The sequence below is a fragment of the Silene latifolia genome, chromosome 5 (genome assembly GCF_048544455.1).
Source record: "Silene latifolia isolate original U9 population chromosome 5, ASM4854445v1, whole genome shotgun sequence".
In the NCBI taxonomy this organism is placed as follows: Eukaryota; Viridiplantae; Streptophyta; class Magnoliopsida; order Caryophyllales; family Caryophyllaceae; genus Silene; species Silene latifolia.
Genome location: NC_133530.1, coordinates 1,122,823 through 1,137,903, shown reverse-complemented (window position 1 = coordinate 1,137,903; position 15,081 = coordinate 1,122,823). Strand labels below are relative to the sequence as shown.

Below are 15,081 nucleotides of genomic sequence, written 5' to 3'. Positions count from 1 at the left end.
TCGGAGGTCTCTACGGCCCTTCTCTTATTGCAGGAGTACTGGGTTAGGAAAGCGCCCTTCAGGTCGGCGTAGTAGTACACCGAGCCATCGGGAAGCCCTTTGTACCAGCTCTGAGCCATTCCATGCAGAGTTGTTGGGAAAATTCGGCACCAGACCTCGTCGGGCTGCTCCCATACCGACATGTAAGACTCGAAAGCCTCGGCGTGGTCGGTGGATCGCTATCCCCCTTGTATGATAGGGGTGGCAGTTTTAGCTTGTTTGGCACCGGGACTTCTAGGACGTAGGCGTTGAGGGGTTGCCTGACCACGCGTTGAATGACACGTGGCGATCGGCTCCTCGCATCCCTATCCTGGCTTCTCCCCTCGTAGCGGGAGGGGCTCCTTCTTCGACTATGACTCCTTCTCCAACTCTGCTGAGTCGGACTCCTCTGGCTCCTTTGGGGTATGCCTCGTTCGTGTGGCGGGGACGCTGTCCTTCCGCGAGTGCGGGAAGGACTTAGGTCTACCGCGCCCACTTTGGGCTCCCCCGGCGTCTTGACTGGGTCAACTTCTCCTAGTGCTCCGTTCGATTTCTCGAGTCACGTTTTGGGCCCGGGTCTCCTGGGTGGTTTCCGCCGCTCTTGTCGGTGTGACGGTGTGTGAGCGACGCATTGCTAATTAGGTCCAGGACCATTTTCGGTTTTGCTATATTCAACCACATGTCCCATGATGGTGACTGTTGGTTGGTCGGCGTGGCGTAGATCTGTATTATCGGCATCCCGAACTCCGGTTGGATTACTCCGCCGGTGGAGGGCTGCTCGACTCCAGAATTGTTGAAGGTATCATCTGGGTGGAGGGGCTCGTCGGTTACGAACACCTCTTGCTGTTTCGACATTTTCTTAGCTTTTTGGGTGGGTTTTTGTTTTTTTTTTTTTTTTTTTTTTTTTTTTTTTTTTTTTTTTTTTTTTGGGAATGAATGTGACTAGTTTCTAGTGTCTTTCCCCACAGACGGCGCCAATTGTTCCGGGTGTAATTCCAGAGCAGTGATTAGTTACCACCCGTGGCTTGTAGAATAATGTCTTGAGCTGAATCCTTCTTGCTCTTATCGTCCCGCTCGGCCTCTCCGCAACAATGAACGAATCGAGGGCTTGGGCATGTGTGCCAAGCGTACTCACTCCGACGCTCAAGTCAGTAAACTTAAAGGATTAAGCTGTGTTACTTGGCTAGATGCGTATTGTAGAGAGATAAGGGAGATATTACCAGATGAATAGTGTATTTAGGTTATAATTGTGAGATGCTTTCCTCAATGAAGGTTGAGGAGTATTTATAGACTTTCACCTTTTGTCACGTAGTGGCCAAGTGGCCAAGTGGCTAGCGGTGGAAAGATCGATCTACCCCTCGGCCGAGGGACCTATGGCGGCCGGCGGACAATGTTGACTCGCCGCCGAGGGTCTTGGATATGAGTACGCGGATGTGTGTCCCTTGGCGGGTTGTCACGCCGAGACCCAGGTGGCAGGCCGATGGGATGCATCGGCTAGGCTATCTAAGTCGTTGACTTGCTGTGGATATCTTTGACCTTGCTCAGTGTGTTGACTTGGTCAGCGGTGCAGAATATGCCCCATCAGAATAATTTCATCAATTAACTTAATTTAAGCAAATACGAGTACATGTAATTCATCAAGATTTTGTGAAAGACTGTAAAATTATTGAAAAACTTTCTAATCAATCATATATATTGTACAAAGTAACGTCGAGAAAAATGCTTAAATAATAAGGAGTATTCTTTCTCTATTTATTTCATTTTCATTAGTTTGATTAAATATTTTAATTGTACTCTGTGTTTGGCATATATTTAACTACTTAAACAAATGTATAAAAATGAAATGAATGTACCAATACTCTTGTCATTTTAAATCCATAATAATGAAAGGAGAAATGCTTAAGTTTATCCGTTTAATGTTATAACCAAAACCATTTAGCCATGAGATCATTCATCAAACGATCGTATATGAGTATATCTTATAAGTTTTATTTAAGGTTCTGTTTGGTAAAACTGACTGAAAAGGTACCTGAAACCTGAAAAGTTACCTGAAACCTGATAAGGCGACTGAAATTAAAAAGGTACCTGAAAAGCTAGCTGAAAATTGAAAACTGATAAGGTAGCTGATTAATTGTAAAGTGTTTGGTAAAACTAACTGAAAACGTAACTGATTTTTTGCAAAATGACATAAAAGGACATTAATAATTATAAAAAATTAATTTAAATAAAGGGTAAATATGTAAAGTATAACATTTTGCGTTTGGCAAGTAACTTATTTAACCAAATAAGCTACCTGAAATGAAATGCTACCTATGTTGGGGTACAATGTCTCACACCGAATGTGACAGGCGAGATGAATGCAGACTTCACAAGACCGTTCAGGAGGGATGAAGTATTTCAGGCTCTTAGTCAGATGAAGCCATCTAAGGCCCCAGGTCCGGATGGGTTCAATGCTAATTTTTTCCAAACATATTGGCACATTATTGGTGGTGAAGTAGCTGATCTGGTAATCAAATGTCTTGAAGGAGAGGAGGATATAGCTAGCATAAACAATACTTTTATTGTTTTAATCCCAAAAGTGAAGCAGGTTTGTCATATGAAGGATTTCCGACCCATATCGCTTTGCAATGTGCTATATAAGCTGGCTGCCAAGGTAATCGTCAACAGGCTAAAACCTTATCTGGATGTTTTGGTGGACAGCGAACAGAGCGCTTTTGTCCCGGGAAGACTAATAACGGATAATGCTATTATAGCATTTGAAGCTTTCCATTATATAAAATCATACCATCAAGGGAAGCAGGGATATATGGCATTCAAACTTGATATGAGCAAAGCCTACGACCGAGTTGAGTGGCCATTCTTAGAACGGATTATGGTTAGAATGGGGTTCGCGGCCAAGTGGATTGACATGGTAATGAGATGCGTTAGGACGAAGAAGATCGGCTGTGCTTATAAATGGCTCACCAACGGCAGCCTTTTATCCTCGACGGGGACTGAGACAAGGCGACCCGCTATCGCCTTACTTATTTATCCTATGTGCGAATGTATTTTCTCGGTTAATTTCAAAGGAGGTAGAGAGGAGAAGCCTTGATGGACTTCGAATATGCGACAGCGCCGGTGTTGACCCATCTTTTCTTTGCAGACGATACTCTTGTTTTAAGCCGTGCAAATAAAAAGAATGCGAAAACCATCGGATCGATTATTGATGTTTACCAAGAAGCGTCGGGGCAAAGACTTAATATGCAAAAATCTGAGATTTTTATAGCCCTAATACCCCTAAGAAGCGAGAAATAAAGTGCAAGAAGTGTTGGATGCTAATGTGGTCCAAGTACCATCAAAATACCTCGGTATTCCTGCCACTATAGGAAAAAATAGAACTCGGGCTTTTACTCCACTGAAAGAACGAATATGGAAAAAGCTTAAAGGATGGAAAGAGAAATTGCTCTCATTTGCGGGTAGAGAGGTCCTCATTAAGGCGGTGGCCCAATCGATCCCTACCTACCAAATGGGTCTTTTTAAATTTCCATTGAAGCTCTGCTCGGAAATTGAAGGAAACTTGGCGAGATTTTGGTGGGGGCATGGAGAGGAGAAACATCGAATACATTGGGTGGCCTGGGATAAAATGTGTAAGTCTAAGCGGGACGGGGGTCTTGGGTATAGGCACTTCGAATCCTTTAATGTTGCTATGCTTGCAAAACAGGTGTGGAGGCTTCATGACAACCCCAACTCACTGGTTGCTCGGTTATTAGCTGCACGGTATCATCCTAATGGTGACATCACCACTGCCGTGTTGGGACATCACCCATCGTTCATCTGGAGGAGTTTGATGGAGGCTATGTGGGTGATTAAGGAGGGAAGTAGATGGTTAATTGGTGACGGAAATAAGGTCAGATTCTGGACGGACCCTTGGATGAATAGGGGACACCCTCTCAGACTCATCTCACCAGCTCGAGGTGAAGTGGGAAGCAAAGTGGCGGAGTGGATGATGGAAGGACCGAGGAGGTGGAATGTAGACAAATTGCAGCAAAACCTCCTTGACTTTGAGGTGCACGACGTCGTTAAAATACCTCTGTGTGACGGAGATGTGGAGGACAAACGATATGGCATTATGAGAAGTCGGGTAAGTACACAAATCAAGACGGGTTACCACTTTATCCGGTGGAGGAAAGAACAAATGGAAGGAAGGGGAGATGCGAGTGAGGGATCGAAATTATGGGGCAATTTATGGAGGCTACATGTCCCACCAAAAGTGAAGAGTTTCATATGGCGGGCGATCAAGGGAGCTTTGCCTTGTGCCATGAATATACACCGGAGGGTTGATGACGCGGACCCAACCTCGCTTTCGATGCCGGGGACAGTTGGAAAGTGAGTCACATGCGCTTGTTTGGTGCCCATATGCTCAGACGGTATGGGAGAAAGCTGGAGTCGAAGTGAATGAGACACGGGATCGAATACTATTGCTACCGGACCTAATTGAGATGATAATTACCAACAACAGGGGGATGGAACAAAGCAAGTTAATCATCCTGCTGTGGGCAATTTGGAACCAACGAAATAAAGAGCTCCATGGAGGAGAAGTGTGGGATCCGGACGTGTGGTTGAAGTGGCCTGGGGTGCGGGGCGTGGAATGGAGCACAGGGAGAGGAGAGGAGGAAACAGGGAAGGACGGATGGGAGTACGGAGAGATGGAAGCCACCGAGGAGGGTTTCTTTAAGTTAAATGTTGATGTTTGCGATTTTGGGTGCGATGGGTTGTGGTTTGGGAGTGGTTATTCGAGACCACGAAGGCCATGTTGAGAGAGCGGGAGTCCAAAGCAAACACGAGAGAGATGGGAGGCGGAGATTGCTGAAGCAAAAGCAATGGAGTATGGGTTAAGAATGGCTTTACGAGATGGGTATTGCGAGAATCATCGTGGAATCGGACCGCAAAACTCGGTGAACATGTTTGAAATCGAAACATGCGATCAAGTTACTTGGGTAATATTGGAAGATCGATTCAGAATTTAGCTTCTCATTTTAACGTTATTGAATTTAGTTTTGTACGTAGAGACGGAAATAGAGTAGCCCATTGTATGGCTCATTTGCTTCCCTTACTGTACACTACTAGAGTATGGGTAAGTATGGTGCTTGGACTCTCTTTGAACTTGTTGCTTCCGAGTCAAACTCGGATATCTTTCTTGAATAAATAAAGTTGGCATTTTCCCCTCAAAAAAAAAAAAAACATTTCAGCTCCCTGAAACTTTAAAAAGCTATCTGGAGTAGCTTTTCATTTGAGGTACCTACCTGAAATGACTTTACCAAACAGCACTAGATAAAACAACTACCTGAAATATTAGTTAAATTATGTTGCTTGGTCAAATCAGGTACCTGAAATGTCTTGCCAAACATATCCTAAGGTTTCGTTTGACAAGTCATTTCAGGTACATGATTTGGTCAAAATAACTTATTTGACCAAAATTACAAGTACCTTATTTTTTTATAAGCGTTTGGCAAGTAACTTATTTAACCAAATAAGCTACCTGAAATGAAATGCTACCTAGAGTAGCATTGAGATTTCAGTTATGTTGTGATTTGATTTTTCGTTTTTACCCCTTAAATTTATACTATTAAATAATTATCATATTCTTTTACGTCATTTCATCAAAATCAGTTAGTTTGCCAAACACTTTTTTATATAATGAGCTACTTAATCAGTTCCTAATTTTCAGCTAACTAATCAGTTACCTTTTCAGGTTTCAGCTAACTTTTAAGTTTTCAGTTACATTTTCAGGTTTCAGCTACATTTTCAGCTAATTTTACCAAACATAGCCTAAATGATAAAATAATTTTCTAATATCCTAAATATGAAAAATTTACAAGATTTCTAATGAGATATTCAAATATAATATCGTATTTATCATAATTTATAAGAATATCTTATACGGAGTAATTCTTATCACATTTAGATCATTACGTATTTACGTATGAGATATATACATTATTTGAACCGTAAACATGGTTGTAAACAGTAAACGCCAACTTGTAAAATATTGCCTCATAATCATAATAATAAGGAATAATAATACATGCATTTAATTTTGGCATTATTAATGGAATACACAAAGACACAAACAATGTCCCAAACACCGACCCTCGTCGTATTAAATTGTGGAACCCACTCACTCTCCTCTCATTTTTCATACACACTATATATACTTTCACATTACTTCTTTCATTTTCCTCCAAACTTTTTCCTGTCCTAAAATCATCCCGATTTTCCCTCTAATTAATCCTCCCTTTTTTCCCGTTAAATCATTGATTTGATCCCTCATTTTACTCTGTAAGTCTTCTCTCTTTTTTTTTTACCCCTTTTACCTCTTTTATACGGAGTATTAATTATTAATTAATTAATTGTTGATTTTTTTGGTTTTCCTAGATTGTTGGGACTTGGATTTTTGTGCATAATTTAGTGACATTTGTGTTATTCCAGAATTTCATGATCTGGGTAATCATTTATTTTGTTAGATCTATAATGGGCTGCTTAATCTCATAAATTTTCGTGTTATTTCAATGATTTTTGGTGTTTTTTTTATTTTGATGTGATCGTAGTTGGGTTTGTCTTGATTTTAGTGATTGTGATAAAAGATTTGATCTTTTTGATGTTATGATGATTGAATTTGTATGTAGGACAATGCTAGGCACTACCAGTGGTACTGAGTCTCGATACCATCCTTTCACGTAGTTGGCTTTATTTTGACCTTAGTGATTGGGATGAAAGATTTGATCTTTTTAATGTTATGATAATTGCATTTTATGTAGGACCGTTCTAGGCTCTACCATATGGTACTGAGTCTCGGTACCATCTTCTCACCTACCCTTATGTGGAGTCCATCATTTTATGATCATTTTATGACCCGGTGGTGCCATCTCATTTTCCGTATCTTAGATGGGTAGTTGTTGGTTGTATATGTCTGATCTAAGCTTATAATTTGCATGTGACTTTCATAATTTGGATTTTTGTTATGCATTACATAATCATTAGTATATTAATATTAATGGATCTGGTTGATGTGGAGGAAGAAAAATTGGTGGTGGTTGGTTGGTATGTTTGATATTTTTTGTGATCTTATGAATATGATTGTATGATATTGACATTCTGACAACTAATAATTCATTACTAGTGTTGACTATTGCTCACATTTTGTGTTTTGTCGGTTGCGCTTCATGGGGTTTACTAAATTCATGCATTTGATCTTTAAGAATCCGATTAATTTTCGATTTGGTTGATCTTTATGTGATTGTTTATGGTGACTTGTAGGCAATGAACCTTTGAGTTTTTTTTTTTTGTGTGTGTTGGCTAATGCATGGGATATAATTAGTGATATGGTTGTGTTATTTTGTTGAAGGTGATCCATTATGTCTTCTTACACGCCAAAGAACATTCTTATAACGGGTGCGGCTGGGTTCATCGCATCTCATGTCGCAAACAAGCTTATTAGGAGTTACCCCGATTACAAGATTGTCGTGCTCGACAAGCTTGATTATTGTTCAAACCTGAAAAACTTGCGCCCTTCCCAAAAATCTCCTAATTTCAAGTTTGTCAAGGGGGACATTGCAAGTGCTGACCTTGTTAATTATCTTTTGATCACCGAGTCCATTGATACTATTATGCACTTTGCTGCGCAAACCCATGTCGATAATTCTTTCGGTAACAGCTTTGAGTTCACTAAGAACAACATTTACGGTACTCATGTTCTTCTAGAGGCCTGTAAGGTGACAGGTCAGATCAGGAGGTTTATTCATGTCAGTACTGATGAAGTTTATGGGGAGACGGATGAGGATGCTGTGGTGGGAAACCACGAAGCTTCTCAGCTTCTCCCGACAAACCCATACTCGGCTACAAAGGCGGGAGCTGAGATGCTTGTGATGGCTTATGGCCGATCATATGGCTTGCCTGTTATCACAACCCGCGGAAACAATGTTTATGGACCAAACCAGTTTCCTGAGAAGTTGATCCCTAAGTTCATCCTTTTGGCCATGCAAGGGAAGCCTCTTCCGATTCACGGAGATGGTTCTAATGTGAGAAGTTATCTCTATTGTGAGGATGTCGCCGAGGCCTTTGAGGTCATTCTCCACAAGGGAGAAGTAGGCCATGTGTACAACATTGGGACAAAAAGGGAGAGGAGAGTCATTGATGTTGCTAGAGATGTATGCAAATTATTTTCTGTGGACCCCGAGACTGTCATCAAGTTTGTCGAGAACCGTCCTTTTAATGACCAGAGGTACTTCCTCGACGACGAGAAGTTGAAAATTTTGGGATGGTCAGAGAGGACCCCTTGGGAAGAGGGTCTAAAGAAGACTATGGAGTGGTATATCAGTAACCCTGAGTGGTGGGGTGATGTGTCAGGAGCCCTGCTTCCTCACCCTAGAATGTTGATGATGCCAGGTGGCATCGAGAGGCATTTTGAGGAAGCTGACAATGATAATTCCGCTTCTTCAGAACTTCCCAACTCTCAAAGTAAGATGGTGGTTCCTGTCGCGAAAACCACCCCCTCCCCTAAGAAGCCATCGTTGAAGTTCCTGATCTATGGCAGAACAGGCTGGATTGGTGGTCTCCTTGGCCAGATGTGTGAAAAGCAAGGCATTGCTTACGAGTATGGAAAGGGCCGTCTCCAAGATAGAGCATCTCTCATTGCAGATATCCAGAATGTCAAGCCAACCCATGTTTTCAATGCCGCTGGTGTAACCGGTAGGCCCAATGTAGACTGGTGTGAATCTCACAAACCCGAGACTATTCGCACCAATGTCGTTGGTACATTGACCTTGGCAGATGTCTGCAGAGAACATGGGTTGCTTGTGATGAATTATGCTACTGGGTGCATTTTTGAGTATGATGCTGCACATCCCCTCGGCTCTGGAATCGGGTTCAAGGAGGAGGACACACCCAATTTTGCGGGTTCATTCTACTCCAAGACTAAAGCCATGGTATGTTTCAGTTTCTTTCGAAGACTAAAATATTGTTCGACTTGGCTACTGGCCACTTGGCCAGCGCTTATTCTTGTCTTTGTTATACTGAACTAATTTTTCCATTTCCTATGAAGGCGACATTTGATATGGTGAAGTAACGGTCATTTGATATAGTTATTCATTAGAGGTCATCTAGAAACGGCCTTTTTAATGTTAAAGCAGGGTTAATGTTGCATACATTCGACCGACTTCATCATTTGCAAGCTTTTGAGACACACGGGTTATATTATTATTGGTGTACTGACCTGTGATTGATGTATGATCAGGTAGAGGAGTTGCTCAAGGAGTTTGACAACGTTTGCACCCTTAGAGTCCGCATGCCCATATCTGGGGACCTCACCAACCCACGAAACTTCATCACAAAGATCTCTCGCTACAATAAGGTTGTGGACATCCCCAACAGTATGACCATCTTGGATGAGCTCCTACCCATCTCGATAGAGATGGCCAAGCGTAATCTCAGAGGCATATGGAACTTCACCAACCCAGGAGTCGTAAGCCACAACGAGATCCTCGAGATGTACAAGAACTACATTGACCCAAGCTTCAAATGGGCTAACTTCACCGTGGAAGAGCAAGCCAAGGTCATCGTTGCTGCAAGAAGCAACAACGAGATGGATGCCTCCAAATTGAAGAAAGAATTCCCTGAGCTGCTCAGCATTAAGGAATCACTGATCAAATACGTTTTCGAGCCAAACAAGAAAACAAATTACTCTGCGTAAGTCGACATTTTCCGAGAATTTCAGAGATGCTATAGTCTGCAGGATTGGGAGTGGGTTCATCAGGGTAAAAAGCCATTCTTAGTACTTCTGTATGTCCTATTTACTAGTTTGGGTTTAGAATTCCATTACTTTCATCATTAGTATTTAATTTTATTCTCTTATTTGATAGTTATATACAGTATTAACAATGCCCTTTTCCCACCCATTTGTAATTTTTATAAATTTATTGTTTTAATTTTTGTCAAAGATTTCATGTTTATTTGTTTTATAAATTTTGTGACTGATGTCTCTTTGGTTCATTCCGAACTCGAAATTGAAACTATTCAGCTCTTTGGTTTGAACCTGAAATTTTAGCTCCTTATTTGATATAGAAGACATGTCTTAGGCATGAACTCTCTTTCTGTTTTAATAAACATTTGTAGCTTCTTGAAAAAGTTCTTGTGAAGAGCAAAATAAGAATGGGTTGAGTCGGCTCTCGGACCTTTCGAGTCTGAGCCTGTGTTACTCAGACACGCCGGACATGGCTATTTCGGGTGAATTTTTCTGTTTTGTGGTCTAAATTGAAGTGTCGTGTCGTGTCGGACACTGACACGCGACACGGTTGTTAAGTGAAGTGTCGGAGTAACATAGATCTGAGTTAGTCCTACTTTAGTTTGCGGTTTAACTCGACCCGAGACGCAATCTTAACATCACTACTCCATTAATAAGGTCATTGTTTCTTCAATCCCGTCGGCATCAAATTTGCCATTCCGTTCCCTTACGCCGGAAACAAAAAAATCAAGTGTACTGCCACTACCAGATGTTGGTAGGGCCAGGGTGAAGTTGCCCACAAGTTTTATGATGCTTGAAAGCTGGATGATTTTCCTGAACCCCACACTCAGACCGACAGTATTTCTACAGATAATTTAGCAGCCACATTTATGCATGCTTACAAATGTATCACAATCTATCAATCCATCACATTACAGTATGACACAGCTATCATTTTCTGCCTCATTTTGCGGAATCTGCGCCTTTTGGTCGTCTTCTAGCACTTGTCCTGAGCGTTATATCATATTCGGATCAAATAAAAGTCGGGTAAATATATGTAGGTAAAAGGTACAACGAAATAAGAGAACTGAATTTACTGTAAAATGTAAGTGATACGAGTCGCAAGGTTTACTACTGTAAAACTTATACTGAAATACGGAGTACATTACAGTTTGATATCACGTTGGTTCGATTTGGAACGAACCTGGTCCTAGCCTCGAAACTGCGGGTTGTTTAGGTCATTTCGGGTTACGGGTCAAAGTTTTCACGGTTCATAGAAAGCTGATCGAGCACTCAAGCCGGGTCAAGTATCTGATAATAAAGGCGCCAGATTAGATGATAAGGTCGTTGGGAGACGGTATCCAAACAGGATTCAGAAGAACACCAGCGAAAAGAATGGTCAATCTGTGTGTCCTGATATAGCTCCGTAAAGTTCGGGCAATTTCAGGTGGCATACAAATTAACTGATTATAGGATTGAAAAGAACTCTATGAAGGATTTTTCTCAGGTGCAACAAAATGATGTTTTACAACACAAAATTATTCACTAAGAACATGAATCAAATAATCACAATGAACATCAGGAGGCTGTAACCTGAGACGAAAAGAATTTGCGCAAAAAAATGACGTACAAAACCATCCATCCATCAGGAAAAAAGAAGAATCAACAAGCTGATTAAGAGCAGCAAGTTTACGGATGTGGCGAGAGTGAAGAATGAACTCTTGCTTCTCAATTACAAACAAATTTTCATGTATCCTGAAACAACATGACAGCATCACAGTCGTTAGTTATATGCAAGTACTTGACGGAAAATGTAAATGTAGGTCATGGATAATTAATTTCCACACAGATTAGGTTCTCGTTGCATGCTTAACTCGGCAAAAGACACAAAACAATCATCCTTTCTTATTCTTTGGACTTTCAGAAGAGATTGAAGCAAAGAGGTTGTACCTTGTGAACTACAGCGAACAATGTCATGAATAAGAAACAATTAAAGGCGCTTGATCTTCAGCTGCTCTGTTTCTATAGTAGTAATATAATCCCAACTGTACAACCGCCAGAACAAGTCCTATGCCATTTGGAACCTAAAGTTCAACCCCGGAAAAGCAAAAAATTAAGATTCCAATATACCATACAAGAAACCTATGTTTTGAAGAAATGTAAATGAAATTGCGTACTTACATAAACAAAGGCGTCCCAGTTAAACATCCCGTATGCAAAGAAAGAGGTGCTCATCAAGAAGGATGACAGTGAAAGATAAAATGGCATGTACTCGACGCTTTTGGTTTGAATAACCAATTTCTGCAAAGTCAATTCTTTCCATCATCAAGAATGGTAAACTGTAATGCTACAAGCATTGAACAACATTACTCCAGTCCCTCAGAGGCTCCCACCTAGACTTGTTACAGGAGTCATTTGGGTCGGATTTGGGTACGGCCATTGCAGGTACGAGTCATTTCAGGAACACTCAAGAAAATCGTGTGTAAACAGGAAATATCTACAAAGTGACTATGAAAACTTACTATTATAAACAGCGGTGAAGCGAACATTGATATGAGAGAAGCACAGCTGAGAAAGCCGACAAAAATTTGCCTTGAGGGCATGTCAAACATGCTTAAGGTCATTACGACAAGAGCAGCAAAGAGCACAAGCACGCCCGCCAGAAGACCTAGCATTTTTACCTGTGAACACCAAAATAAGAACGGGATCCAGTCAGAGAATGACTAAGTAATCCTCCCAGACATTGTTACAGGAAAATCTGAAATGATGAGCAACCTTTTTTTGTCGTTCGGCATAAGTTATGAAGAGGGAAATGTAGACCAATTGGAATATTGCTCCAATTGAATTGACAGTTGTGAGCAATATGTTATCAACCGATACATAAGGCGTTCCATACCAGGCGCAAATGAAACAGTTCAGGAGGGTGTAAATATAGGGTAATCCTGAGAACTGTTCTGTTGACTTATTTCTGATAATTCTTCTAAATGTTGGTCTGTTGATTGCAATTAACATCGATATTAGTAAAATGAATCTCCAACATTCAAACTGCGATGTTTATTAAGCAAATGACAGCATAAATATACGGAAAAAAACTCACATGGGTGACACAAATAACCCAAAAGCAAAAATGTTGCCTGCAATGTAGAATGTTATAAAAATCAGCTCTTTAGATCAGATTATCAAACCCCAAAAGGTCAAAAGAGGACAACAGCATATAAATCCTGCTTGGATACAAACTACAAAGTTCAAACATAAAACCAAAACCGTGGTATTTGAATTGTTTTCTGAAACGTCTGAAACGGTGACGATTAACATCGTCTGTGATTCCCTCGAAGCGAAAGCTTTTCCTTGGAAATTTTGTATACTCCTAAATTTCCCATTAAAATAAGCAAGATCACACCTTTATAGAATTACAGTTTATGAAATCACAATTTATACTCAAAAATTTCTCATCAAAGTAAGCAAGATCACACCTTTACAGTTTGCATAATCATAATTTATACCCCTAGATGATATTCTTCTGTCTTCATGACTTCATCTATGCAAGTGGATAATACTTGACCCGTTTTAACAATAAAACGGATATCTTTGTCTTAAACAAGGATTTGTGAATTTATACTCATAAATTTCTCATCAAAGTAATCAAGATCACATCTTTACAGTCTGCATAATCATCAAATGTCAACTCATTTGAAACTTGAAGTTCAAGTTCTGATCTTTCAGATCATCAACAGGTGTTATTCATCTTTTTCAGCAAAGATTCAAACTTTCAAGCATAATTTACCTAGCAATGCCATAATTTAGTGAAAAAAGAGACAAAATCCCAAAAAAGTTGGAACTTTTCATCCAAAAATCAGCAAAAAAAAGGTCAACAAAAGTGAATATTCTCAGCACAAGATAAAACCATTGATTTGAATGATCAACACCCAGAATTTTGCATCAGCATTCATTAAATCAACACCAAATAATACCAACAATTCAGAAAACATAATCTGTTTTAGCAGTACAGGAATTCAGTCAAATTACTAAACACAAATGCATAAAAAATGCATTGAAATGTTCATGGATTAAGAAGAACCACACAAAAAGAAGAAGAAAAGGGAAACAGCAAGAATTACCAGCAACACCAGCTGTTTGCTTTAAAAAGGTGTAATCCACAAATAATGAAGAAGAAACCATGAGTAATTAATTTTGAGTTATTTTCTCTCCTGAAATTTTTCTGCTTTATTAGTGTCTTATGCTTGTGTGGCACTCGTCCTGAATCCTGATCCTGTCCTTGTCCAGGTTTATGACAGTTTGCATATGAGAATTGTCACGTTTTATATTGAGCACAAATTGTCGTTTGTGACGGCACTATTCTGTTCTAAGCTTATTAAGATGGATTTTTATTTAGTAAACTTGACTTAAAACCTAAACACGGTCTTAACTAAAAAGGAGAAAAATTCACCCATTTTATAATGAAAAATGACTAATTATTAACAAAAATTATAACTAAAATTGTCAATTTTTAACAATAAATGAATGATAACGTTTTATCAGGACATGTTACATTTATAAAATAGTGACATGTTATTCATCCTAATTTCAGGCATATACCACCTGTTTGAAATGAGAATTTACCTAAGTCAACAAGTTTTGCTTATAAGTTATACTAGTAACAGTTAGAAGTTTGTGACATTATATTTTTTTAACATTATTTAAATTGAATGTGAGTTGTCGAAAGCTTGTTTGAATGTGAGTTGTCGAAAGCTTGAGACTGTCACCAGTAATAATTTAGAGTAAGTATACAAATACAGACTATTATTAGAGATTAAGATGATGATGTGTCATTTTATATTATGGGGTCAACAAAGATATAATTTGTGTAATTTCAAATCTTAGTTGCCAATAGGTCCTACTTTTAATGTTTTTGCACATTGTAAAACACTAAAACCTTAGAGATTTGCTGTTTTTTCTTCAATGTCAAGGGTCATTTTCTTAGAAAATTGCTATCAATAATCCATTTGTGTGTAGGACTAGTTGGGGTGCTTGCAAAAATCAAATTTATTACGGCCATTAGTTGTTTTCCTAGAGCGTATACCGCATATTCTATCGTGGAATTGTTATCCTTAAATTATATGGGTTATTTCATAACAATAATCCATTCTATTGGTGGTCTGCAATAATTACTCTATCCTATCAATAATCCCAATTAAATCCAACTTAAGCATCATACCTTCTAATAACGAACCAGCTGATATTTTTTTGAAGTTTATGTTGGAATATTTGATAGTTTTTGGACAACCTAACTGGTATATGTGAAGTTT

At 39.6% G+C, this 15,081-nt stretch overlaps 2 protein-coding genes across 2 annotated transcripts; one reads left to right on the top strand and one right to left on the bottom strand.

The window, feature by feature from the left end:
• The first annotated feature begins 6,235 nt into the window (after positions 1-6,235).
• Positions 6,236-10,017, top strand: LOC141656295 (trifunctional UDP-glucose 4,6-dehydratase/UDP-4-keto-6-deoxy-D-glucose 3,5-epimerase/UDP-4-keto-L-rhamnose-reductase RHM1). The gene is made up of 3 exons (XM_074463132.1): positions 6,236-6,336; positions 7,403-8,981; positions 9,290-10,017. Exons 2-3 carry the CDS (start codon positions 7,413-7,415, stop codon positions 9,743-9,745), a joined length of 2,025 nt encoding a protein of 674 aa, XP_074319233.1. The 5' UTR covers positions 6,236-6,336; positions 7,403-7,412; the 3' UTR covers positions 9,746-10,017.
• A 1,230-nt stretch (positions 10,018-11,247) lies between these two features.
• On the bottom strand, positions 11,248-14,069 carry LOC141656294 (bidirectional sugar transporter SWEET2). The gene is made up of 7 exons (XM_074463131.1): positions 13,894-14,069; positions 12,873-12,909; positions 12,551-12,767; positions 12,298-12,456; positions 11,957-12,076; positions 11,726-11,859; positions 11,248-11,530 (listed from the first exon to the last, which is right to left on the bottom strand). The coding sequence occupies exons 1-6, from the start codon at positions 13,952-13,954 to the stop codon at positions 11,749-11,751; spliced, it is 705 nt and encodes a 234-aa protein (XP_074319232.1). The 5' UTR covers positions 13,955-14,069; the 3' UTR covers positions 11,248-11,530; positions 11,726-11,748.
• Between the last annotated feature and the right edge of the window lie 1,012 nt (positions 14,070-15,081).